General features: G+C 44.1%; 1 protein-coding gene across 1 annotated transcript in view; it reads left to right on the plus strand.

Annotated features, from left to right (window-relative positions):
* The window catches only part of si:dkeyp-14d3.1 (transmembrane protein 132C), a 141,550-nt gene that overhangs the window by 63,206 nt on the left and 51,258 nt on the right, over window positions 1-27,086 (plus strand). The window contains exon 3 of the mRNA XM_056419477.1: window positions 13,510-13,656. Coding sequence (XP_056275452.1) covers window positions 13,510-13,656 — 147 coding nt within the window. The remainder of the gene's footprint in view (window positions 1-13,509; window positions 13,657-27,086) is intronic.

The following is a 27,086-nucleotide window of genomic DNA, read 5'->3' on the forward strand; positions in this document are numbered from 1 at the left end:
CTTGTGTTCACACATTACATTTCTAGGTGAAGACAATGTCCTCTGCCCACTGAATTCCCCAAATAAACAAGTAACAGTCAGATAACAGATAATCTGAAATTCAGGTGCCAATTTTCCAGATACGAATTGAGTCTTTATTAGACCGCAATGCTTTCTTATGCCGTTAGTGTCTCTCTGCAGTTTTGCATGATTAGAAAAGTTATGTCATGACATTAGCGGCCGGTGTCTCCTTCTAATCCCATTTGCCTTGTGGTCTCAAACAAGGTGCCAGGAGAGCCACTCAGCTGAAGGCACAGGGAATGCATTATACGTATCAGCCCTAATTCAATTGACATTACTGACTGGCTTTAATGGATTTTACCTGGTGAGCCTGTAAATTGAATATTTTAAAGCATATCAACCCCTTCCGAGTAACGTGAAGAGAAAGGGTGCAATTTTCAATTTGGGATCATTCGGTAACGAGACGGTGACACACTGGAGATTAAAATGTATTTCTTGAGTTCAATTGGATTCCTCTTCGGTAAAGATACTGTCCTCCTTGCCTGTGGTCCGGGCTTTTATCTCCCTCAAGCCATTCTTCCCTACTCCTTTTTATTACTGGAACACACACTCACACACACACACACTCTCTTACAATTGCATGCACCCCATACACATAACAACTTCCTTGTGTACACCTCAGACCCACTGGGCTCCAGGCTGGTCTTTCTCTGAGGAGTCAACCCCTTTGCTGTGTCATCTCATTGGGCGTACAAGATTGTTATTGTTTTATCTCTCGGTGTGTTGATCTCGCTGTGCGAGGTGGACGGCCGCCCTTCCCCTGCTCTCTCTGTAAAGGTCAGTGAGCTGCGGATGAAGTTGTGTCGATCAGATGAGTGCCGCACACTGACAGCTAATTTCCATCAAAGCAACTGTGGCCGAGATGCCGGACGCCCAGAGGCTCCTCGCTTCTCTGAGGATTCTCCATTCGTTATCGAGCTACTGACTCGCGACGTGGAGATATGCGGCGTTTCTCAATATGCGTACTTGTCCGTACTTTCCTCTACTCGTGTCCTCGTGACTCGTGAAACATCATCAGTCGCAGCCCGAGTACATGTTCCAATTCAAAGTTCGCTTCTCGCAAAGCACGGTCAAAACACCCGGATGTGACTTGATCCTCCCACTTTCCGGAGGATGCATCAGAGGAGACTTGTGCGTACTCTGGCCAGCATATATCCCAGAATGCATTTCACCAGCAACCGGAAACAGTAGCGGAGGAGAAAATAAACTATTGACAGTTGACTTTTTATAAATACTACTGTTGTTGAGTCACGGAATGTCATTTTAGGATGTTTTGTTTATTTGACTGTAAACAATAATTTACAGTGAATAATTAGAGTAAACCCAGGAGCAAGAACAGCTGATGTGGTGACGTCATCAAGTCAGCTGCTGTTCCAATCGGAGAAAGACCGTTCTCCCGTCCTCCCGTCCTCCGGAGTCTGGACTCCCAAGACCAGACTCCAAAAGAAAACAAGTCTGTACTCGTATACTTTGAATTGGCCTCTGCTTCGATCCAGTCGAGTAGCGCTGTGAAAAGTTGCAATTCACATGTAACAGGAGTATAAGGATTACTTTTTTTTATTTCGAAACACAGCATCGTCTTAACTGCCCACACCAGCCTTTGTTCCTCTCTGTTTGTGCCCTCTTTTCTCTCCTATTCTAAACATGGTTTGCATTGATTTATTCTCTTCCACCAATTAACAACTATTGTGTGAGCATTAGAGTAAGCCAAGCCGGGAGCAGTTAACTGCTGCAGGCTGTTTATTACCTCACACTAAGCTTGTGTGTGAACCCACTCGTCTCCGTGTGAACTGCCGGGTGCCTCGGTTAAGCTCATTTTACTCTCTGAATGTGACTGCACATGCATGAGCGTAACCGTGAGTGTGCGAGTGCATGCCTTTCCATTCATGTTTAGGTATGCATGAGCAGATGGGTGCGGTGTGTGTGTGTATCACAGATTCCCAGCACGTGCCGGGCATTAGTTCTCTGTTCGCAGGCTCTATCCTCATGTTGTTGAAGCGGTGTCAGTCGCCTCTGCCTCAACACAGAGCTCATCTTTTAGCAACTCCCTTGTGAAGGGAAAAAAAAAAGGAAAGGAAGCTCTTGGCTGGTGTGAATAACCCGGGCATCTGGAGGAAGGTTAAGAAGCCAACACCATGCTGTGTTATCCCTGAAGAACGAGTTCCCTCTGCACCCTCCGTGCCCTCCCCCGACCTGACAGAGCTCTGTTCCACGATGGCCTCAAATCAGTGTGTCAGTAACCATCACCCTGTTAATAATGGACACCTGCTGTATTAATACTGAATTGGTAAACTACAGCTGGACGATTTAATGTTTTGGGGGTTTCCAATTAGAGCCAATCACTGTCGCTTCAGCAAAAACCTGGTGACTTTTGTTATCTGATATGAATGTGAGGATAATACAGATGTCTAATGGTTATGTGAAATACCTTCCTTGATTTCTTAAGTTTTCTTATCGACCACTTTTATTTCCAACGTCGAACCCTTTTCACTGTGTCAAAATGGAATAATTGTATCTGTTCAGTTTGATGCTGTAGCTCTGACAGCTTGCAGTTGGAAGTGATTTGGTTATTTTCTCGGGAGTGTGCAAAAGGCTGGACAGTACTACCGTACTTAGTTTTTTGTTAAACTCTATCACACGAGTTAATAATGGAAACCTATTGTACAGTAGCTCTAAAAGCAATGAGATGACTCAGTGACGTGTTTGGATGAGACACACTTAGGAACAGAAGGCTTATTGCCTTAAAATTGCTCCTTACTTTTACTTCCCCTCAAAATCATCTGAGGTATTTTCGATCTCCAGTTTGACAGTAATGTCCCATTAACAACACACCATATGAAACCAGAGATGAGACCATAATGTGTAAGCAGCAGAGACAAAGCCTTGAATGTATAGTTTCTCATTTACTAACTATTTCCTCTGGGCATGCAACTATTTATTTCCCCTATTTTCTCAAAACTGGAAATAAAATGAAAAGGAGCAAAAACATGTGTGCGGGTTAATCTCTATTGCCTAAGGCAACAATGTGACATTATCTCTTTGTCACAGCTTAACAGAGACCTGCTCCGATGGGTTGGTTTGGGGGTGCGTGTAAAAACATGTGGAAGCCATACATGCACGATTACAAAAGTGCATTTATTTATTTGTATATTTGTGGGTGTTTGTGTGTGTGTTTAAGAAAATGTTCCTGTGCCCGGCTTGTGTAAGTTTTGAGCCCATTTGCTTTTGTGATAAAAATGATCTGTGTGTGTGTGTGTACGCGCACACACACACACAGATACAAACACGTTCATTTGCAGATTAGCTGCATGCCTGCCCCAATGGAAATCTAGACTTTTCAGCGGGCTTTGTTGAGCCCCACTACCGACTCATCCAAATCAGTTCCTCTCGAAATATCTTTAACATTCTGAGACAATCCTGCAATTCACAGGCTAGAAGAACTATTTCACAAACCCTGAAACTAACGTACTGCACTGATGTTGCATTAATGTATATATTTGTAATTTTGTAAAAATAAATTAGCGTCTGGCTTGATTGAAAAACATCTGTTAAAGTGCAAATGTTTCATAAGTCTTGACTTATATCCCATCTGAGTATTATTAACTGTTTTTTCTTTTCTCAGCCGCTTTTTGTCCCCGTCCTGCGACCGTGGTTACCCCCTCCCGCTGTGCTCTTGAACGTCTCGAAAATCCAATTAGGTGGACACATTCTGCGAGAACACCACAAATCTGCGCTCCATGATAGCAATCATATGAATTCTTCAAATGGGATTTCCGATGCTCCCCTCTGGTTGCTCACACCGTGTCGACACAAATGATCGAGTAATTGGCAAACAGATCTCGACACAAAATGTGTTTCCTCTCTTTTATGGCCACTCGGCATAACAACGGATGCTTCTGTAATCTGTGTTGTGTGATTCAGAAATGAGAAGCCAATGAAATGTGTCTCCTGGCATGTGGGGAAATGACTGACGGCAGGTAGAGCCCGTTAGCTCACCTATTGACACGAGAGCAAAAGGCACAGATGTGCCTTATATATGGCGTTGTTTTAAAATACGGCTGTCTCTGTGCCGTAATAAATGTTATTATTTCAAAATGCCTAAACATCGCTCATGTTGACACTATGCAGCATACAAAGAAGGAAAACATGAATCATTTATACAATGAGAAAAGGCTGAGAATACCATGTTTACCTGACAATGCTGATGGTCAACAGCCAGTGAAAGCCTGGCCCCGCCTCATGCTTATATTAGTTTTTATAAAGGGCCATGAAGTGTTAGGTCAGCGCATTATCTTTAAATCAATCTGTTGTGGTCCTATTACCATTTTATGATAATTTCACTACAAATGGTGCTCATTTTGTATTCTTGTAATGTAATCTAGTATATGTTGTCCTTCTGTTGAATGGTGAAGATAAACAGAAGGACGCGTTGATTTAAGTAGCTGCAGTGCGCAGTCGTCCTCTTCTCTAACCTGCCTCACTGTTTTTATACAAACCTTCACTCCCACATATGACATTACCAACAACATTTGCTTTCCCATATCCATATTAGCATACTATTTAGTATGCTGAACACATATTTAGTATGCCCCGATACATCGTCATGTCCAATGAAATATGCCAAAAATATCAAGATATCCTACTGCCTCTATAGGCACATTTAACAAACACAAGCCAGCATGATTTTCTGGCTTTTCAGAACCTGTTTAAGGTGCAATCTAATGAAAAAGTAGTATGTTCCATTTAAATGTAACAAGCAATAGTATGAGCTGTGTATGGTCAGCTGCAGTACATGAAAAGTAGGTCTAATAGTCCATGCCGTCCTCTCTGAGGAGCTCTCCTTAATACAGCTGTGATTTTAGCTAAATGCTAATACTAGCATGCGTCATTTAGCAGACGCTTTTTATCCAAGCTTACTTAAAGTGCATTTCACAACCTAGTACTTTAATCCAGATATGTCGGGAAAGGTCTGTTTTCAGTCTCCGACGAGATGTAGAGACTTCGATGTCAGTGGGGGCTGGTTCACCACTGAGAGGCCAGGACAGCAAAACAGTCTGGATTGAGAGATTAGCGGCTGCAGGAGGAGGAAGTCGATTTCGCTTGCTGTTGGAGGCTGGAGCGAACGTGTCGTGTGCGGTGTGACCATATCCCGATGTGGATGGGGATGGGCCCCGATCCGTCTGAAACGCCAGATGGACCAGTGTTTGGATGGATCGACAGCCCAGGCCACAGTGAAGAGAGAAGAGGAGGGAGGTAGTGTGGTGGGTAGGAGAAGCCATGCGCGAATGATGACAGAGCCGAGAGAATTTGTGTAGAGAGAGAGAGGGGGGCCCAGGACGAGCCTTGAGGAACCCCAGTAGTGAGAGGGACACAGATCAGACACAGATCCTTCCAAGTTACCCGTAGGTGCAGGTTAGGTTTAGAAAAGAAGAGAAAGAAGTGCAGTGCCTGAGATCCCCAGGTCCTGAAGAGAGAGGATCTGATGGGGTGGTTCACGGTGTCAAATGCAGCAGAAAGGAGAGGGAGGGGGAAGGAGGGAGAGAGCTGCTCTGGCAGTGTGTGGAAGCTGCTCAGAGACAGCAAGGAGGCTGTCGTGTCGAGTGGCCGCCTTGAATCCACTGTGGTGAGGGTCAGTTGTGTTTAGTGTGAGATAGGGAGGACACTTGGCTCAAGATAGCTCGCTCCAGAGTTTTTGAGAGAAAAAGAAGAAGAGAGAGAAAGGTGTGCTGACTTCAGGCTCAGTGTTCGAGTTGTGAGTCTTCAGGAGGTTGGTCTTCAGCTCCTTCAGAGAGCTGAGAAACAGGAGAGGGAGCGGCTAATAAGATGGGTGAGGAGGGTGGTGGGTCAGGACAATAGCCTGGAGAATGGGAGACGGGGTGGGAGTCAAGGTGGTGGGTCGGGCGTGGGTCGGTCAGGGGTCGGAGGTGTGAAAACTTGATTAGAAAGGGAGAGGAGGAAAAGGGAAGGAAGAGGTGAGTGTGAGGAGAGTGGTGATAGAGAAAGAGGTGGAAGATGGGAGGCGTATACATCTTGTTTGTGTTTGTAAGGTGGCGAAAACAAGTGGCAAAGGGGGGAGGGGAGGAGGGAGGAGGAGGGGAAAAAGGATGAAGGAGAGTTTTTGGGGAGGGAGAAGTTGATTAGGAAAAGAGGCTGTAGAACGAAGGAGGAGGAAGAGAAGAGGGAGAGAGAGGAGAGGGAGAGGAGAGATAGGAGAAGAAGGAAGAGAGAGAGAATTTTCTTTATTTCATATGCTTTTGTCGGGTTTTCTTTCCGTCGCTCGCGGTGGCTCTCGGCGCAAGGCGACAAGAGAGGACCAGAGGGACGGAGGACAAAGTGGAATCAAGAAGGACAAAAGAGAGAGAGAAGGAGAAGAGAGGGAAGAGGAGAGGTGGATGCAGAGAAGAGAGGAGAGGGAGAGAGCAGAGCAGGATAGGGCGAGAGGGAAAGAGAGAGGAGGAGGAGGGAGGAGCAGAGGAGTAGCAGAGGAGTCGGGAGGTGCAGAAGTATGTAGCAGATGTGGGAGGTTAGAGTAGAGAGAGAGAGAGGTGAGAGATGAAGAGAAAGTCAGAGTCAGAGAGGAGGAGAGGCAGTTGAGTGGGGTTAGAGAAGGTGGTTTGTGAAAAAGAGTAGTAGGAGGAGGACTGAGTGAGAGGGGAGGGGAGGGACTGAGTGAGAGGATCACAGAGGGACTCTGTCTGATGTTGAAGTCACCAGAAGGATCTGTCGGGGGCCGTGTTCAGAGTGATGTTCGATGGGAGGGGCACTGGCAAGGAATCTCCCAAGCGTGGGGCTCAGGCAGAACAAGAATGTGAACCAGGGGAAAGAAACACCCAAGAAGTTGAACCCGGGGAAGAACGACACACCAAAAGAGTGGAAAAGTCAGTGGGATAGAAACAGGAAGAGTGGTAGGGACAGAAACACCATGTGGGTGAGATGAGTAGGGTGGGAAAAGGCCCCTCGACCAGAGGAGGTGGTGTGGGGGAAGTGTGAGGCAAGAGGAGGAGTCTGAGTGAGCCAGTGTTGTTGTCTGTGTGGAAGCAGGTCAGAGAAGCCAGAGCAAGAAGCTGACTGTGACAGCAGTTCAAGAGAGATGAAGTGACCAGGTGCTGTTGACTGAGAGACAGTTCCAGAAACAGGTGTGAGGTGGTGTGACGGTGAGTAGAAGGGCAGAGGAAGGATAACAGAGGAGGGTTCCGCATAAGAGTCCTATGGTAAGACACACATATACAAAAAGAGATGAAAATGAAGACGAAGACTCAAAAAAAAAACTCAGAAGCCTCTCATGTACTCAAGACTCGACCATCCTGTCACGAGTCTCCCAGTCTTTGTCCGATGAATCACGCTGCAGCTACAGCATGAGCCCCCCACCCGCCCGGTTATGAGCCAGAGCAGTTGACTCGCCTTTCCAGCAGCCGACAAACCCCTCGATTTATGATCCAAATGACACTAAGAAAAACCAGGTGACTCGATCGTCCAAGACTTCAGGCAACAAGTACTCAAACAGGGACACACCCAAACCAACAGGACAGACTAAACAAACAACAGCAACAAACAACAAATACAACGGTAACTTTAACAATAAAACTAGTTTAAAGAGAAAACTTAAAAGACATAGAGTAAAGATACTAGACAGAAATGCACACAAATAACATATGTATGTATGAAAGGCGCCTCATAAAATAAATGTATTATTATAACGCATACTATATTCACCATCATGGTTCAGCCTGCTGACATTTGCTAAGTAGCACGAAAAAGTACAGTGAGGCTAATGGGAATGTTACTAGTTGTGCAGGTATTTAGTCACTCACCAAACTAGTGGGCCAGACGATGGCGCCAGATGGAAAGTTCAGGTACCACCAAAGTAAAAATATTTGTTCCTCAAGGTAATGTTAACACCAAATTTTAGGACAATCCATCCAATAGGTAATGACACGTTATCGTTCCAAATCACAAATACCAACCTCAGGATGGAGCTGGAAAGAAAGTCACTTATTTGCATCATCTTCTTCATCCTCTTGCAGGACTGCCACAATGCTCTTCATCCACGACTCACAATCATTGGGCCCCGCACGAACCAAAGTGGTCCTAACGTTGCTACCTAATGCGCACACATTAATCGTCAAGCAGGCACACCCCCTAGCTCAATACTGTCTAATCGCTTGGTGGGGTAGAACTATCAATAATACCACAATGTATTAAGACAGGACCCGTTGTACGCTCACACACACACACATACAATCAGTAAAAAATCACTGAAAATACAAGTATTTCTTCTTCTTTTTACGACTTTGCAAAAGTTTCTATGTACATTGCGAAAATAAAATAGTTTTGTTTTTATGTGTCACTTTATGTGTAGGCGTTTGGCTTGATTGCTTTTTTTCTGTGCCACTCTGTATGTGTGTGTTTGTTTCCAATGTCTGCTCCTGCAGCAGCTCTGGTCTGTGAAGCAGGAGACTCGCAGATGAGCGCGGTGCTTTACACTCTTCCATTAGCCGCCGACCACAAACCATCGCAAAGTGCTGTCCTGCTGCGGCCTCTCCGCCATCTCCCAACCCCATTGCACATTCTCTCTTTCCACCCGTGCCCCACTGAGCTGTTGCATTCCCTGCACACTGTTTATGTAGGTGGGATGGCACAATAAAACAGGAGACGCTTTCTCGGGGAGCTGCTGATCGTGGATGTATGTTGTCCTCGGGGGAGTCGGTGGAGAGAAACAGTCAGAATAGGTCACCAAACCCTGTGATGCATGTGAGCCAGAAGCAGACCCACAGAGCCAGATGGAAGCAGGCCACAGTGGGCACTGGAGTGCAGTCGGGGGCGCGGGACACACACCACTGGTTGGGGACTCCCATTGTCATCCAGCCGCTACCTTTTTGGATTTCTCTGGAAATGTTTATTCCTTTCACTGTCCCACTGAGGAGAATCTCTCACTTATCTCATCACTATTTATTAAGGGAGCCCCTGTGGAGTCTGAGCGTACAATCAGGTGTGAGGCTCGATGGGCAGCAGGGACAGGGGAGAGAGACGGGTCAGAAAGAGAAAGAAGATAAAATGGCATAAGAATCTGGATTGGACCGCTCTGCGGTCTTTGATTGCCTCGGCACTATCTGCATTCACGACTTTGTTCAGCACATTTTCGCTCGGATTTGCCACTGAATACTCGTCAGGTTATTTTATGACGTCTGATGGTTTAAAGAAGTTATACCGTAGCTAAACACTGATACCGTTTCCCGCTGTTACCCCTTTTCTCCCTGTGTTTCAAATGCCGCTCTAGTTGTGTCGTATTTGGTCTTCAGAACATCCAATCCTGATTGTAGCTCACAGGAGACCTGTTCAGAGGAAGAGGAGAGCCCAGGTGTGTTGGTATAAAGTGTGCCCTGCTCCTTCCATTTCAACAGGGGGTGTCGGCTTGTTAAACTTTGTGGTGAGTGCTACACAATTGTTGTCTGGCTTGCCCTCGTCTTCACTCCTTATTTGTGTCCTTGAATGCCTCCCAACAGAGTGAAAGTAGAAAATGGAACAGAAGACCGCAACATTGAGGAAAACAAACACGAATACAGCTCCTTGAATCATTGATCACGCACTTTCTACGGGGCATCTCATGTCATTTAGTTAAATGGTCTTCAGGTCATTAGACCCCTTTCAACCTCAGTTGTATTTAAAATTGTTAGCATGCGACCATGCTTAACTATGAGGGCGGACGTCGTAAACATTCTACCTGCTCAACCCGCCATGTGAGCATTGTCATTGTGATCATGTTGCACTGTGAGCATGTCCACGATAGGATTCAGTTCAAAGTAGCTAAATGTCACAAAGAAAAATACTGGTAATACTCTCAAAATCTTACTTAAGTACACATAGGCTACAGTAGGCCTATGAAAGTACAAGTACTCATTATGCAAAAAGGCTCCATTCCAAGTGTTGCCTTTACATTACATTTCTTTTTGCTGATGCTTTCATCCAAGGCGACTATGCACCGTAGACACAGCTACGGGGAGCAATGTGGGGTTAAGTGTCTTGCTCAAGGGCACATCGACATGGACTAGCAGGGCCGGAGATTGAACCCCGATCCTCTGATTAGGGACGGAGCTGCTAACCACTGAGCCACTGTTAGCGCTCTATTCATTGACACTTGAGCAGCATCACAAGTTGAGGTTTTTTTGGTCCACAGCTTCATAATGAACCAAACATATTAGTTTGGATGAATGCTATTTAACCTGCAGGAGACTCAACACTGGCTGGCTACAAGCCAAACAATAAGATGGTTTCAACCATACTCAGAAGCTTGGATATGGTCTGTGGAGTAATGACGGACTCCCCTCTGAGTCTCAACTGTGTTTAAAACATTGTGAAGCCTCACTGGGAACCACTGATAGACATCCTGATCACTGACGTGTAAAGCAACCCGATACAAGGCCCCGGTGCCCCCGATGGGACCCGAGGAGGACTGTGCATGAGCTCTTTTTGTGACAGTTGTATGCACTGTCAGCAAGTCCCTTCTCAGCATTCCCTTTCACTCTGGCTTGAATAGAGGATCTTCCATTTAGTGGGAAGAAAATACTCCCTGACTGACACTGTAAGGTATTGTGTGAAGTCCTGTGTACCTCAGTATTCGCAGTGGGTTAAGAGGAAGCGTTGTAATTCACCTTTTGGTGTCGCCACTTCACATCCAGTTATTCCAGTTAAAGTGGACACGTTGAGGTGATTTCCTGATTTTCCAAAATATGTGCCTGATCTTGTTGCTTTCAGTCAAAGGAAGAAATGAAAGGGAGAATGATAGCATTTTATACAGTGAGGATTATTAAGAGGGAAGATATATAATATATTGTGGTTGATAATTGTACTAATGTAAAAGGAAAGTTCAGTAACCTATATTTAATTTAATATAATTTGTTATTATTTAATTTCAGTAATTCATGTTTTTATGTAGATTTTCATTATTTTTTATAACAACTAGTGTGGATAATCACGGGACATGAGCAGCGGTCTCCCGCCTGTGCGGACTTTCTCGCTCTTAACGTCAGCTGCTCTGACCGTCCATTAATGGTGTTTGTGGTTTTACATTAAGAGTTAAAAAGAGTTAAAAGCCGGGAACGTGTCATACGGACGCTAAAGGGTTCCCAAGTGCGTCCGTGCAGACGGCGAGAGCCACCGACCAAGCGTGTTCTCATCTCATTATTAACACACGTTTCACCTAAAACAGATGTTTCAAATGTACCTCCATCGCCCCCATTTAATAGTGATTTCTGCTCCTATGCCGTTTACTGTTCTATTTACGCCATTTTTGAGTGATAAGATGGCTTAAACATAGACATTTCAGACCGTTTATGACATTATGTCAATGTACACACTGATGCAAAAATACATTTGTCAGTGATTATCTTCACTGCATATTATTCCAGTGATTACATAAAGCCATGTCCTGAACCTTTTAAGTCAAGTGGTGAATAGAAATACAGATTCTCCAGTTGAGGGAAAGGCTGCGTTGACATCCAGTGATAAATTAATCTGTCACAGCAATACTTTTGTATTTGCGGTCCATCATTTTTTGTTCAGACCTCTGACAAATAAGGTCCAACCTCTTGTTACATTTGTTGATGAAGTTGATTGAATAAAATATTGAAATTTTTTATATCTATTTTTGGTAAATTAAATGTTTTTTTAAACAGTCTTAAGAATAACCAATGATTTTATGAATCGATAAACCGACAGATAAAACAGTCCTGCTCCTCAGTACACAGCTGTAAACATGAGATGTTCTAATATCAATAAACCCATAACTGCTGATGGACGATGAATGGTTCAAGGTGTGCTTTCATAAACCCTATATTTGGTTGGTGTTGTCAGGTGGAACAGGAACCGTACAGTTCACCCTCACGTCACACACGTTGTGAATGAAGGCAGAGGCTGTTCAGTGTCCTCTCAAAGGACAGACATATTGTGTGGTGTGACAATCAGACTAAACGTCTGATGTGTCAAAAATGGTAAATGTGTGTCTGCCTTTATTCTTAGACACACAACAGAGAGGGACGCAGCTGGCAAAAAAGATATCAAATCATATTTGGAAGACTGCAATGCACAATTACCCAAATGCATTCAGATTGACCCTAAGATGGAGTGTTCATCTTCATTCTTTTAGAAAGGGAAAGCATACACTATGTCAAATTATCCATTATTACTTTGTATGTAATCCCCATCACGATATATTTTATATTTAATATTTTTGTTGATTTGATTTGTCATTGGTGTTGTGTGTTGTGTATGCATGTGTGTTGTATATGTACATATATATTTTGTTTTGTATTTTACTTTGTATACTTCTATATCTTTCATCCCTGTTTTTTATATTTTGTGTTTTGTTTTTTATTCTTGTGTGTTTGGTTTATTGGTGCTGCTACTGTTTCGACAAATTTCCCCTTGGGGATTAATAAAGTATATATCTATCTATCTATCTATATGACATGACATCAAAGAATCGAAGCAGGACTGGAGAGGGCAGATGTGTTCTTTGCTATACAGGCAAGCAAAGTGCAAAGTGGAGCGACAGATTCAAGATGAAAGCAAAGTCCTATCTCTGGTCTCGTCTGCCGACCTTGTATGGATTGGATGGGGAAATGGTCGCGCCCCCTCTTATAATTTAGTCTTCACTTCAATCCTGAAACTTTGCTGTCACCTTCAGACAAAAACACACTCACATGTTATGGAGCATTAGTGTTATTATATTTTACGTCAACACTTTCACCCAGATCACATATTTACAATATGGGTAACACGTGTAAGAGATTTTCATTCAGTTTTGCATTTTTTTTTCTTTTCTCATGGACATTTCCCTCCTTTGCAGTCGACTGAGCCAAGGACATTGTTGCTATTATTTTGCCAAAGTCAAAGAAACCTTTTCATAATGTCCTTTTCCAGATTGCGAGAGGGTGAATCTATTACTGAGGGAGGTAAAGGAGGAAGAGGAGTGGCATATTGGGATGGCCACGTCCCACTTATAGAGCAAACAGCACATTCACTATGGTTAGAAGATCCCAAAGTATTAGTTACTTTTTATTCGCTCATTTTAGCAAACGAAAAGATTTTAGCAGAAATCTACAACAACATGTATCAGACTGTTTCAGATGTATTAACTGGGCATTAAAATAGACTTTCTTTGCTGTCTTTTGATTAATTAATTGACCAGCATAACACATGAGATAACACACACATTTAATTACAGCCAATTGTCTTCTTGGGGGGCAACCGCAGTGTGATTAAAAAAAGGTAACCATCTGGATAATGTATTGCTCGAGAGAAAAATGACAGAAATAAATAGTATGTGTCTGGACGCATCTGCCGCATGGATCAGCTGGATGCATCCAATGAGTCACTGACATGAGGATATTCTTGGTAACAGAAGTAGAATCTCTCAGCCTAATATGTTCATGAACCTTTTTTTCTCAACAGAGTGAAGTTGAAAGAAGGCTTGACGTTTCTTGGGGCTCGTCCCAGCAATCCCACTCAGTGGATAGTGAGCCAGGATGTGAGGAGCGAAGGCCACCGAGTGGTGACTCTCCACTGCCGCAGGAAGGAATCCGGCTACGATCAGCAGAGGTGAGCACGGAAATTACATCACTTTAAACGTAATGCACCAATAATACACCAGGAACTGACAGTTTAGGTCACATGGGGAAAGCACAACGAAACACAACATGCAGGACTACATAGGCTACTGCCATTTATTGTCAGTGTGCAAGTTAACATTTCCCTTGGTTGCACTTATTCGAGTACATGATGATCCTTATCATGACCTTTAAAGCTCTGCGTTGATCTTCACAAAGAAATGATGAAGCTCTTTAGCTACTAAATGCTCCACTACGTTCACCAGCGAGCAACATTGTCTAACTAGCAAACTTTGCGCTGGGCAGGTAGCGAACAATGACTTTAGCAGAGCTTTTTTGTCACAAACAGCTGCCTGTTGCTAATAACTAATTAAAGTTCAGGACCATAAAGTCACAACAATGAGCTGGAAGAGGCAACACTCTGACCAATCAGAGGCTGAGCTACAGGACGCTCTGCGTGTCGTCGACTGGGACATGATCCAATCCAGTTCCAGTGACGTCAGCGAGTTTGCGGAAGTAGCAATGAGCCTCATAGCAACGCTAGCGGACACCATCGTCCCCACGGTAAAAGTTAGGGTCTTTCCTAACCAAAAGCCGTGGGTTGATAGATCCATCCGTGAAGCTGTGAACGCCCGTACTGCTGCCTATAACTCCGGTCTTGTATCCGGCAACATGGGCGAGTACAAGGCAGCGGTCTATGGACTGAGGAGGGCGGTGAAGGAGGCCAAGAGGAGGTACCGAGACAGAGTGGAATCACAGATGGAGCAGCGCGACACCAGGCGCCTATGGCAGGGGCTACGGACTATCACAGACTACCAGAGCAGACCCGCGCAATGGTGAGTGCCGACGCATCCCTAGCGGACGACCTGAACTCATTTTATGCACGGTTTGAGGCTAGCAACAACAGCGCTAGCTCGCCGCTAACAACAACACCGTTAAGCGTAGCCGAGGTGAGTTCTACCGCTGGGGATGAACACACACTCTCTGTGACCGAGCACAGTGTGAGGAGGGCTCTGTTGAGGTGAACACCAGGAAAGCTGCAGGTCCAGATGGCATATCTGGGCGAGTACTGAAGACCTGTGCTAACCAGCTAGCTCCAGTGTTCACCACAATATTCAACCTCCCTGGCTGAGTCCGTGGTCCCCGCCTGCTACAAGAGATCCACTATTGTCCCTGTGCCCAAGAATGCTTCTCCAGCATGTATGAATGACTACCGACCGTGGCCCTCACCTCGGTGGTCATGAAATGCTTTGAGAGGCTGATAAAGGACTACATCTGCGCCTTCCTCCCTTCCTCCATGGACCCGCTGCAGTTTGCTTATCGCCCAAACAGATCCACGGATGATGCTGTCTCCCAGGTACTGCACACCACACTCTCTCATCTGGACAGCCAGAGGGGGGGCTATGTGAGACTGCTGTTCATTGATTATAGTTCAGCTTTCAACACCATAGTCCCCTCCAGACTGGCCGGCAAGCTGATTGAGCTGGGACTGAACACCCCCCTGTGTGCTTGGATCCTGGACTTCCTGACCGCCAGGCCACAGGTGGTCAGGGTGGGCAGACACACCTCCAGCACCCTCACCCTGAACACAGGATCCCCCCAGGGTTGCGTCCTCAGCCCCCTACTGTACTCCCTGTACACACATGACTGTGTGGCCAGGTTCAGCTCAACACCATCATCAAGTTTGCGGATGACACAGTGGTGGTGGGCCTGATCTCCGACAACGACGAGAAGGCCTACCTGGAGGAAGTTGCTGATCTGTCACTCTGGTGCCAGGACAACAGCCTCATCATGAATGTCACCAAAACTAAGGAGCTGATTGTGGACTTTAGGAGGGTACAACAACAGAGGACGTACTCACCACTGGGGATTAACGGGACTACTGTGGAGAGGGTGAGCGGGTATAAATACCTGGGAGTCCACATCACCGAGGATCTGACATGGTCAACGAACACAGACACTCTGGTGAGAAAGGCAAGGCAGCGCCTCTACCACCTCAGGCAGCTGAGGAAATTTAAAGTTTCCCAGAGGATCCTTCAGTCCTTCTACTCTGGAGCTGTAGAGAGCGTCCTGACAGGAAGCATCACAGCCTGGTTTGGCAACTGCTCCGTTCAGGACAGGAAGGCTCTGCAGAGAGTAGTGCGTTCGGCTGAGCGCACTATTGGAACTACACTCCCCACCCTGCAGGACTTGTACACCAGGAGGTGCAGAACCAGAGCCGGCAGGATCATGAAGGATCCTCACCACCCCAACAACAGACTGTTTCAGCTGCTGCGGTCAGGCAGGCGCCCGTAGTCACGCTGCAAGAACAGAGAGACTGAGACGGAGTTTCTTTCCTCAGGCCATCAGGATTGTGAACTCCGACCTCACCAGGACCCCCACATAGACCCACACAACTGCCCCTCTTAGGCACACACACACACACACACACACACACACACACTTACTGTAAATATTGTGTTGTTTTTTATTGTAAATAGTGTGTACTTGTTGCCCTTGCACATTCCTGCTGAGCATTGCCACTTTCATTTCACTGCACACCCTGTGTGTGTATGTGACAAATAAAACATCTTGAATCTTGAATCACATCTCCTCAGAGTTGAAGGGAACTCTGCAGAACTGATTGATAATTCTAGGTTAGTTTACCATTACTGGTGACCCCTTTCACGTGACACGGGAATGTTTTCTATTGTTTGTGGACTCATATACAGGCCTCTACCTTTTACATTTGTTTGACACAGGAAATGTAATGTGTTTGTTCTCTAAATGGTCTGACTTTGGTAATATATTTATTTCACAAAACAAATCATTGGAAAAGAAGAGTTTTTTTTATAATATCATAAAGAATTGCTTGAATGCATACAGCTGCAATAAATCCTTTCACTCTTGTGATACTCAACCATCGAGTCCCATCACTCAGACTGAGTAGCGGTTCAATCTCATGAAACTTTTATATTTTTCTTCGAAATTGCTTTCGGGGATTCTTTTATGCAAGCGATACATAGGAACTGCTGAATGACACACTTGACTTGAGATAAAGGCCTGAGATGACACTGTGGGCGGGAGGAGTTAGACCATTTCGATATTCTCTCTCTCTCTCTCTATCTCTCTACCCTTCCTCTCCCCTATTTATATTTGCATCTCTCCCCTATTTATATTTGCATACTTATTTTTAAGTTGTTTTGGTCATCTGTATCCGCGTCCTTAAACTAATCTGGCATATATGTGCTGTTTTAATTAAGTGCTCAATGAAGGCCTTTGTGTGTTTTAATGGTTTTTCCCTCTCGGATCAGGAAGTAGTTTTAATAGATCTAACTTTCTAGTGACAGGTGTAATTTTATGGATTAGAGGCAGATTTGGGTTTTGCGTAAAGCTCTACTTATTTTCTCTTTAGCTTTCGTTCCACTTAACACATTTTAAACCACTCCCTTAAGAAACAGGACACTTGATATTGCAACTGCAACTTTATAATGAACGTTGTGCAAGGGTTATTTAAGTGTCGAGCAGCCTACGACACATTTGTGAATTGAATCAGTTGGTCCAGTGATCTGTTTAGATATGCTGCTATTAATGGATCTCTACGAGGAATGATTATAGTGTAACAGCAATGCACACGGCACATTAAACGAAGATATATACACATATATATGCGCCTGCCTTTAAATTGCTAGAAGATGTTCTTCAATAGACTCCTTGTTCAGTAAATTGTGGCGTGATACTGCAGAGCCATATTCAGAGCAGCAGCTCAGTCGTCGCTGATCCTTACATTCAGATCAGCTCAGTGGTGTATTTCTTTTATTACATGGGATTCATATTTGTTCAACTTTATTTGATTTTATTAGCAGTGCGTTTCAAACAGTCCAGTCCTTTACATTCAGTCTTTGAACACGTTTTGACAGCTCCAAGATCTTCTTTTATATCTGCCTGGGCATGACATTATAGCTGGCCCATTAGTCTGAGGCCATTAGCCTCTGTGTTCGGGCTAGTGGAATGCCTGATTAATAAATAACTATGATGTCTATTAGGTTGATATTCAGTTAAAATATGCAATGAAGAGATCAGCATTAATTTGATCTAATTGTCGACCCTGATAATGCTAAACTGGCAACAAGTTAGCCGCCAGTTGGCAGTGATTTTAACATTTCAAACAACTAATTTAATGAGACGTTTTCAAAATTAGACGTGGACTCCTATTCCTGTGCATGCTGCTCAGATAGCGGAGGTTTCATTGAGTTACATTATGGTGCAGTCAAGCTCCAAACGATATAAATAAGGATTGGATGAAGGTTATCATGATGTGTTCACATTTAAACTTTTGAATTAACTTTTTGGTGAAAGAACTTGCATGAATACAATAATATACAACAAATATAGTTGTTTAAACGATATGTTCTCACAGCAATATAACACGTATATAAAAAAGGGAAGTGTCACCTGTTTAACTTCCTTAAAGCTGTAAACAGTTTACAATACACAATTAAAACATGTTTGATTAAAGCAAATATTAAAATACAGATAATGTATTACCTAATCCTTTGAATTGTGTATTTATATGCAAATAACCACTATACACGACAATACTACATTCAATTGATAACATTTAGAAAAGTCCTTTTTTATTTTATTAATATTAGGCCTACACTTTCCATTTCAAACAAGTTGTAAAACATCTCAGCTACTCGAATAAGCTTTCCTTCAAGCCAAGCTACTCCATTCTCTTTCGAAAAGGTCCAAAAGCAGAAATGGAATAACATTTTCACAACTATGTTTTCATTCGTGTATAATCACATGAAATGAGGAATGTTGCATTTTTATTATATTAGAATGAGCTCTTCACGGAGTTTGCTATGGTGCGCCGCCTCGTTTCTACAGGAGCCCAGAGTGGACAAACAAAGCACTGGCTCTTGAGAGGTCCTTTTGCATTTTTACACAACCTGGGGGCCACACGCTTGGGGAGGGATGTGTGAGCAGAAGTGTGTTCAGTTGGTTACAATCTGCAACTTCACTGCTAGATAGCACTTAATCCTACACAGTGGTCCTTCAATTGACCAACAAATAATGTCCAGAATATTGTCTTCAATTCTTTTATCGTGATCAGATTTTTTAATTGCCATACATTACAATTTCTACTTACCAGCACACATATGCGAGAGGGTTGGCGGAGGCTGTCCAAGTTGAATTCTTGGCCTTTAACAATATCTCTCCCGATGAGGTGATATGTTATGCCTCGTGTGGCTGTAAGTGGGGCTGCAGCATCATGAACAACAAACAGTAAAAAGGTGTTTTCAGCAAACTGCAGCAGTAAGCAGCATTACTTGTCAGCTGGCTCCTCCTTACCTCAGGAGCCACTCCCCCTCCCTTTCTGAAATTGTTTTCTCCTGTCTGGTCTCACGGCCTCTCCCTCTCTCCCACTCCCACACACAGATGTGCTCCGTTACTGTAGAAAGAAAAACATGCTTTATTGATTTACTAAGTGAAGGAGCCTGAGACAAGAGTGAGCATATTTAGTCTAATCCCTGCTGTTTGGGCCATGTACGATGGACGGCTCCTTAATCCCCCAAGCTGTCAAAGTCACTTCACAGAGAAGACCCGGGACGCCTCGTGATGGCTATACAATACCCAATGCTCCAATGTTTCTTTCGTTTTGTCCTCCCCGCTCCCAGTCATTTCAATAGAGCTCTTTTGAAAGGGGATTAAACATAGCTACCTCATCTGTTGGCTGTCTTTCAGCCAGCTTTCTTCTTTTCTGTTCCATCCTTGATGCCGGGGAGATGATGAGGTGTGTGAATGAAGTAGGTCAAACAAAAGTGCACCCTGTTTGCACATTTCATTTAACAACAAGATGAACATGATTATCCATGAATCCACATGACTTTTATTCTCAAAAGCCCATCTAAAAATGTACGTATCACCTCTACTTTGGGTTACTTTTGTGTCGTAGTTACATGGTCTCATCTTTAAACAAATGTTGTGCATTACATGCATCGGGTAGAGTTGATGATTTAGTAGATTACTTCCAGTTCAGTCAAAAAGGTGCTCAAAAACACACAAGATAGTCACATTTTTGAAAAGTATGGATGTGTTTGCTGCAGTTACCGTATTCCTCTTCTGCAGCCCAGTCAAAGTAAAGCAATGGTATGAAATCTTCTGCCCTTACCATTTCCCAGCTTTCTTTTTATATTTCCCCGCATTACATGTACAGTCACATCCAGCTCAAAGCACACACTTATGCACACTGAAAATTGAAAATCGGAGCTCAAAATGTCAGCCTTGGTTCAAATGATTGTTGGCAATGAAAGTGCACCTTGGATTTTGGAATGAACTCAAGTGTTACCGAATAATGCGTATGAGATTGCTAATTGAAGCCAGTGTGTACTGTATGTGTGCCCAGCCCCAGTGCAAGCATGAGAGCACAGCGATACTGATGGGTCAGGTGTACTCTATGTGCAGCCTCACGAAGTCACTTGAAGCTGCTCACTCCGGCCAGCTGAGCCGCTAATTTCTTCCCCGTTCACATCTGATGCTCCAACCATGCCCTACTGGCTGTAAACACCCATTAAAAAAAATTAATAGACTGACATTTCTTCTTGCTGACACGCAAGCTTCAAATTGGCATCTGCTTTACAGCTTAACATAATATACAATGTTGTCAGTATTCATCAAACAATATGTATTTTTGGAAATATTCTTCACACAAAACATTATTTTCAGCGATGTGTCATATTTCAAATCCGTTTCGCAGCGCCGCAGACTTTGGAATCTTCATATGCTAATGCAAACCTGCACACTTTCCCTGACTGGCGGCTCCCAGCCTAATAAAACCAATCCCGAGGTGACAGTTTTTCATCAACGGGTGCTACAGTGTACAGACAGGGGTGGGCTTTTGACGAGAAGAAACAGAGCAGAATTCTCCCTCAAGAAAACCAAACAGCTAATTATCAGTTATTTAAAATTCAATGACGGAACCCTATTGAGCCTGCAATAATGAGTTAATTGCTGTCTGGGAGTTTGTCATGACATGTTTTAATAAAAAGACAAATTTGCTCCAGCTGCATGCAGGGTCCCACACAGTGCTTTAAAGATGCACTCATGTATTGCCAAATCAGACAAACAAAAGCTTTTTGGGAAAACAGTTGTTTATAAGAGATACAATTTGCTGAAATTACCCCTCATCATCAGATGCTGTCGTATAACGTGCTAATTAAGAGCTATATTACTATAAATACTGAGTAATTAAATGACGAATTATTGATGGCATTTAAATAGATGCGTTAAAATGAATTGACTGTTCCTTCCGCCCGGCCACTGAACAGCAATGGACAATCTCATATTAGCCCTTGTTACTAAGCCCCACAGGCCTACAGAAGGACATGGTCTAATAAGGACGATATTCTGTATTGTAAAGAATTTGGTATATTCAAGATTCAAGATTCAAGATTCAAGATGTTTTATTTGTCACATACACACACAGGGTGTGCAGTGAAATGAAAGTGGCAATGCTCAGCAGGAATGTGCAAAAGGCAAACACACACTATTTACAAAAAAAACAACACAATATTTATTGTAAGTGTGTGTGTGTGTGTGTGTGTGTGTGGGCAGCGGGGGCAGGGTCTATGGGGTATGTGGGGTGTCGGAGTTCACAATCCTGATGGCCTGAGGAAAAAGAAGAAAAAGTCTCAGTCTCTCTGTTCTTGCAAGCGTGTTCAGGAGGCTGCTGCCTGACCGCAGCAGCTCAGTTGTTTGTTTGTTGGTGGGTGGGGATCCTTCTGCGATCCTGCTGCTCCTGCTTCTGCACCTCTGCACCTCCTGTGGGCAGGGTGGGGAGTGTTCCAATAGTGCGCTCAGCCAGACGCACTACTCTCTGCCTTCTCTCCTTGTCGTCCTGTTGCCAAACCAGGCTGTGATGCTTCCTGTCAGGACGCTCTCTACAGCTCAGCTCTAGAAGGACTGAAGGGAGGACTGAAGGATCCTCTGGGAGCTTTAAATTTCTCTCAGCTGTGGCTTGCCTTTTCTCACCAGAGCCTTTCTCACCAGAGTGTCTGTCAGATCCTCGTGGATGTGGATCCCCCTGATGCCTCTCCCATATTCACCCCTCGCTCCTAGCCCCAGTAGTCCCCCAGTGGTGAGTACCTCTGTTGTTGTGCCTCAAAAAGTCCACATCAAGTCCTTTTTTCCTTGGTGACATTGATGATCATGTGTCCTGTGGCCAGAGTGTGACAGACAGACCTTCCTCAGGTAGGCCTTCGGCGCCGGACTCGGAGTCAGGGCCACCACCACTGTGTGTCACGCAAACTTGTGATGATGGTGTTGCTGAACCCTGGCCACACAGTCATGTGTGTACAGGGTACAGGGGGGGGGACGCAACCCTGGGACCCTGAGATCCTGTGTGTGGGGTGAGGATTTGGAGGTGTGTGCTGACCACCTGACCCTGTGGCTGGTGGCGTCAGGAGGTCAGGATCCAGCACACAGGGGTGTTGTGTCAGTTCAGTCAGCTCTTGCAGTCTTCTGGAGGGAGACTATGGAACCAAAAGCTGACTATAAATCAATGACAGCAGTCTCAGCAGCCCCCCCCCTGGCTGTCCAGATGAGAGAGTGTGTGTGCATGTGGTGTACCTGTCTGTGGATCTGTTCTGGTGATAAGCAAATGCGGATCAGGGGGGCATGGAGGAAGGGAAGGAAGGCCAGAAGGAGTCCTTTATCAGCCTCTCAAAGCATGCATTCAATGACCACCGGGCAGGGCCACCGGTCAGTAGTCATTCATACATGCTGGAGAAGCATTCTTGGGCACAGGGAGTGGATCTCTTCTGAGGCAGGACCACGGACTCAGGCCAGGAGAGAGGGTGAGGTTGTGGGTGAGCTAGCTGGTGGACTGGTTTGGAGGGGTCTTCAGTACTCGCCCAGATCTGCCATCTCAGCTTGGTGTTCACCTCCACCCACTCACCCTCCCATCCTCACACTGTGCTCGGTGTGCAGAGTGTGTGTTTGTGCGTTGTTAGGCAGTCGTGACTCTGGCTCGCCTGCCAGTGTTGTTGTTGGTGTTTAGCCTATGCTGTGCTAGCTAACCTCAGGGTTGCAAATAAACGCAAATGCGTTCAGGTCGTCAGCTGGGGATGCTCACCATTTCTGCGGGGTCTGCTCTGTTAGTTTGTAATAGTCGGCGCCCTGCTACCCTCTGTGCCTCCACTGTGTCCCATTGCTCGCCCACTCTGTCTGGCTGCCTCCGGCCCTTCCCACCCGCCTCCTTGTACTGGCCTCTGCCGCTTGTACCATGTTGCGTATACAGACACACCAGCGGAGTTATAGGCAGTCACAAAGCTCACAGATGGATGGGATGATACACACGGCTTTTGGTTGGTTTAGAAGTCTAACTTTTACCGTGGGGGGCTACTGGTACCCGTTAAGCGTTGGTATGAGGCTCTCGCTGTATGAGGCTCACTGCTACTCAGGAACTGGATGTGGATCACTCCCGATGGGAGACACCACCGTCACCCAGCCTCTGTACCATGATTCTGATGTTTCAAACCACCCTCATCCCACAGCGTAACTCCAGCCTTTATTTGATCTTTGAAGCAGAAGAGAGACTTGAAAATCCTTTGAATGCTGATTGATAGAGACAGAGAGACGTCCTTAGCCTCCAGCATTGAATGTGGTCCAACTGGTTTTCCGCTCTTTGGTGGCCTTGTTAAAGGTGTGAGTTTGCTTCATTGAAGTTCGCACGTTTTTTTATAGGTCTCAGCCACCACCACCACAGCCAAGATACATGTTCTGATGCCGACATAGGACATAATGCTGTGTCCGTCCAGAAAATTGGTCCCGTGTGGGTGGCTGTATGGTGGTGGATGAGTAGAATTCCGTGTTGGCCGAGAAGGCCGGAATGACGAGGGTAGAAAACTAGAAATGAGATGAGATGAGCAGGCAATGTTTGTTGTCAGGCGAAGAGTCGTTCGAGTCTCCTTTTCCAGAACCTGAGCACCACATGTTGTTCGAACCCCTCCTGCCCCCTCCACCAGAGATTTGGTTCTGACTTCCGTTCCCGCACCAGATGCTGGGCAGTTTCCCACTCACAAAAAGCGGGACTCGATCCGGTCAATTCCAGACAACAAGATCCTTGAAGAAAAAGTCCCCAGAATGGACGTGGACAAGGCCCCAAATCCCGGTCATCTTCATCTGCAGCCGCGACAGAGCAGACTGGATTCCAGAACCGAGCTGGGCTCGAATGTTGTTGGCGCTCACCCGTTGCGGCGCTCTCCGTTTCCCTCGGTGTTTCCGTTGTTCGCCCTCCTTTAGCTCGAAACTGTTGTGTTTGCGAATCGTTCGATGCGTAAACAGTTCATGTCCCGTGTTGTTAAGTAAACAAATATGTTAAAAAAAATGTAAAAACAACAAAAAAAAAGTAAAAAGTGTAACAAAAAGCAAAAGATGACTTAAAACAAAAAAAAACAAAAAAAAAAACAAAAATTCCTCATCACAGAAGTATGTAATAAATTTATCAAATAAAATAGGGTGTTTTGTATTTATTGTGTGAAAGTAACAAAGGGGAAAGGGCTTATTAACTATTCATTAGTATTTAGTTGTAGACAGTGTGTTATTCGTCATCTTACAAATAAACAATTGATATGCTGTAGAATAAAGAGAGTGGGTTTCCTTACTGGACATTTTTTGTATGAGTTGCACGATTAGAGATGACAGTCGAAAGGTTGCATTTACAGTCACATCTATATGCAGATTATTTTGTAACCTTCCGTCATGTTTACATTTTTTGGAGGGAACATGGCATCCTTTTTTTGACAGGTTGAGATTTTCACAGCTGGTGCTACAGCACATCAAATACATTCAAATGAACCCTTATTGAAACAGACAACATTGGCTAAAATGCACTCTGGTAGATTGTCACTATTAAAGGAAAACCCACTCAAAACAAAAGCAGCCCTGCTTCCTCAGAATGTCATAAGCCATAAGTAGAGGCCTCATTGAAAGTGCCATATCTGGGCCTTGGTAGTTCATTAAGACTGTCTGGGTGCAGATGGATCTCCCTAGTGAGCCACCACTTCATTAATCCCCCACACCACACAGACATCAGACAGTCCACTCATTACAGCCACTCCACAAGAAAGCAAGTGGGAAGGGAATATATAGAGGACATATATATTTAAATATCTTTTTCTATTTTCCAAACTTCAAACAGCCTCATTGGGGCCTGTTTTATATTAAATCAAATCTGCATAGAGTTTGGATTAATTCAATTAAATTCAACAAGCATTCATTGCACTATGAAGATACATGACTTTCCCTCTAAAGCAAGCTTGTGAATCTCATCAGTTTGAATGGTTCGGATCCCAGAGGGTAAGAAATCATACAGCTGTGTAATAACGGTTTAAATTTGGCAGCGTCCTCACAATTGATCTCAATTTCAAAGTCTAGAGAACCTTTAAGAACATAATTTGTTCAGGTTTGTGACAATTACTCCAATACTGCGATGAAACAAAGGACCCAGGATATCTATGTTCAGCCCTTAAGGAGCCTAAATTCTTTTTTTAACGATATCAATACAAGGATGAATCATTCTGTCTCTGAAATCTTTGAATTTTTGCCGATGCGGAAAGGTTACAGAAAGACACATTTATTTTCACAATCAGTACAAACATGATTTGTTGACAAAACTTGTCATTTACTCAACATCCTTTAAGAAATGATATGCATCGAGACTTCGTTTAACCTTGATTACCTTCGCATTGAAAATGCGGAAGGTTATGTTTTGATCGCCGTGTATTTATTTATTTATTTGTATGCGTGTTACTCGCATAACTCAAAAAGTATTAAACCGAATCACATGAAATTTGGTGGGATGATTGGTTATTATCCGGGGACCATTTGATTAGATTGTGGGATCGATCAGGTCAAAGGTCAAGGTCATGAAAAGGTCAAAATCTTCTTGAATCGCATGACATTTGGTGGGATGATTGGTTATTATCCGGGGACCATTTGATTCGATTTTGGGATCGATCGGGTCAAAGGTCAAGGTCATGAAAAGGTCAAAATCTTCTTTTTTACCATAGCGCGGTCAATTTTGGCATGCAACCAATGCCAAAATGTGGCCGCGGCGAAGGTATGCGCTCTACCGAGTGCCCGTTCTAGTTAATCAATGGAATAATCAGTAGAATACTCAATTACGAAAAAAATCGAGAGCTGCAGCCCTTTTTCAAACTTTATTTAAAAGGAGTTCCTAAATCTCCTTGATGTGCTCCGTTTTTTAGAGGTGCAGCAGTCCTGATAATGAGCCACAGGCTGGCTTTAATGCTGCATAATGCTGCATAAATCAAGGCTGAAATTAAATGGCCCAATTACATTAGGGCCAAACGGGAATGTTAACTTGACAGACTTAACACTAACACCTTTGTTAATTAATCAGCCCTATTTCCCCTGGCCTCCATGTGCCGTACACACTCTCATTGCCGCTTCATTGACAACATTTACCAATATTTACCAACTCTTTAAACTGCTCTACTTCCTTATTCATTGCTCGATGATATAAATGACGTTGAATCAATGCTCGTGTGTGTGGCAGCCCAGACGAGTCACCGAGGGTGATATTAGGTATTGTAAGGTTGATGAGAAAGAAACTTTCAGATGTACAGTACGTAACAGAATATATGTGGCTTCGTCGAGAACGGAGCAGATATGAAGCATATTTTTTCTCGCATCGGTAACAGCGATCTGATTACAGCAGTCAGCCCAGATTACGTCTGACTGCTCGAGCTGCTCCTCTGTTCCACAGCCAAGGGAACAATATGGGAAAATAATGTCCCAGCGTGCCTCATTGCACTTTTTTCCCCATTCCCCAAAAAGACGGCAATACACAAACGGGGAAGGTCTGATCAGTAGACTTTACATTCAGACAAAGTGACCATGAAGTTGCTACGGAAACCATTGTCAAAAGGCTTCACACGGTGACCTAAATAGTTTTTCGCTGATTTAAGGAGCAGTTTGATTGCATAGTAGCTCAGGTTGACCCCGATCCGGCCATGGCGGATGCTGTCCATTAGAATGTGTTTGTGCGATGCGCCATGCACTGGAGCAGTTGATGTAAGCACAGTGGAGAGACAGATTGAGTTTGCATGTGTCCCAGAGAGTTATTGTGTTTTGGATTTATACAGGACTGTCTCAGAAAATTAGAATATTGTGATGAAGTTCTTTATTTTCTGTAATGCAATTCAAAAAAAAAAATCATCATCATTCTTTCTCATTACAAATCAAATATTATTTGCAAACCTTTTATTCTTTTTTTTTATTGGCTATATGATACACAGCTTAAGAAAACTCAAATATCCTATCTCTAAAATATTAGAAGATCATGAAAAAGTAGCTAGGTATTAATTAAACAAAATTGTCTTGTTAACTTAACAAACGACTGCAAGGGGGTTT

This window comes from Pseudoliparis swirei, chromosome 7 (genome assembly GCF_029220125.1).
Source record: "Pseudoliparis swirei isolate HS2019 ecotype Mariana Trench chromosome 7, NWPU_hadal_v1, whole genome shotgun sequence".
Taxonomy (NCBI): Eukaryota; Metazoa; Chordata; class Actinopteri; order Perciformes; family Liparidae; genus Pseudoliparis; species Pseudoliparis swirei.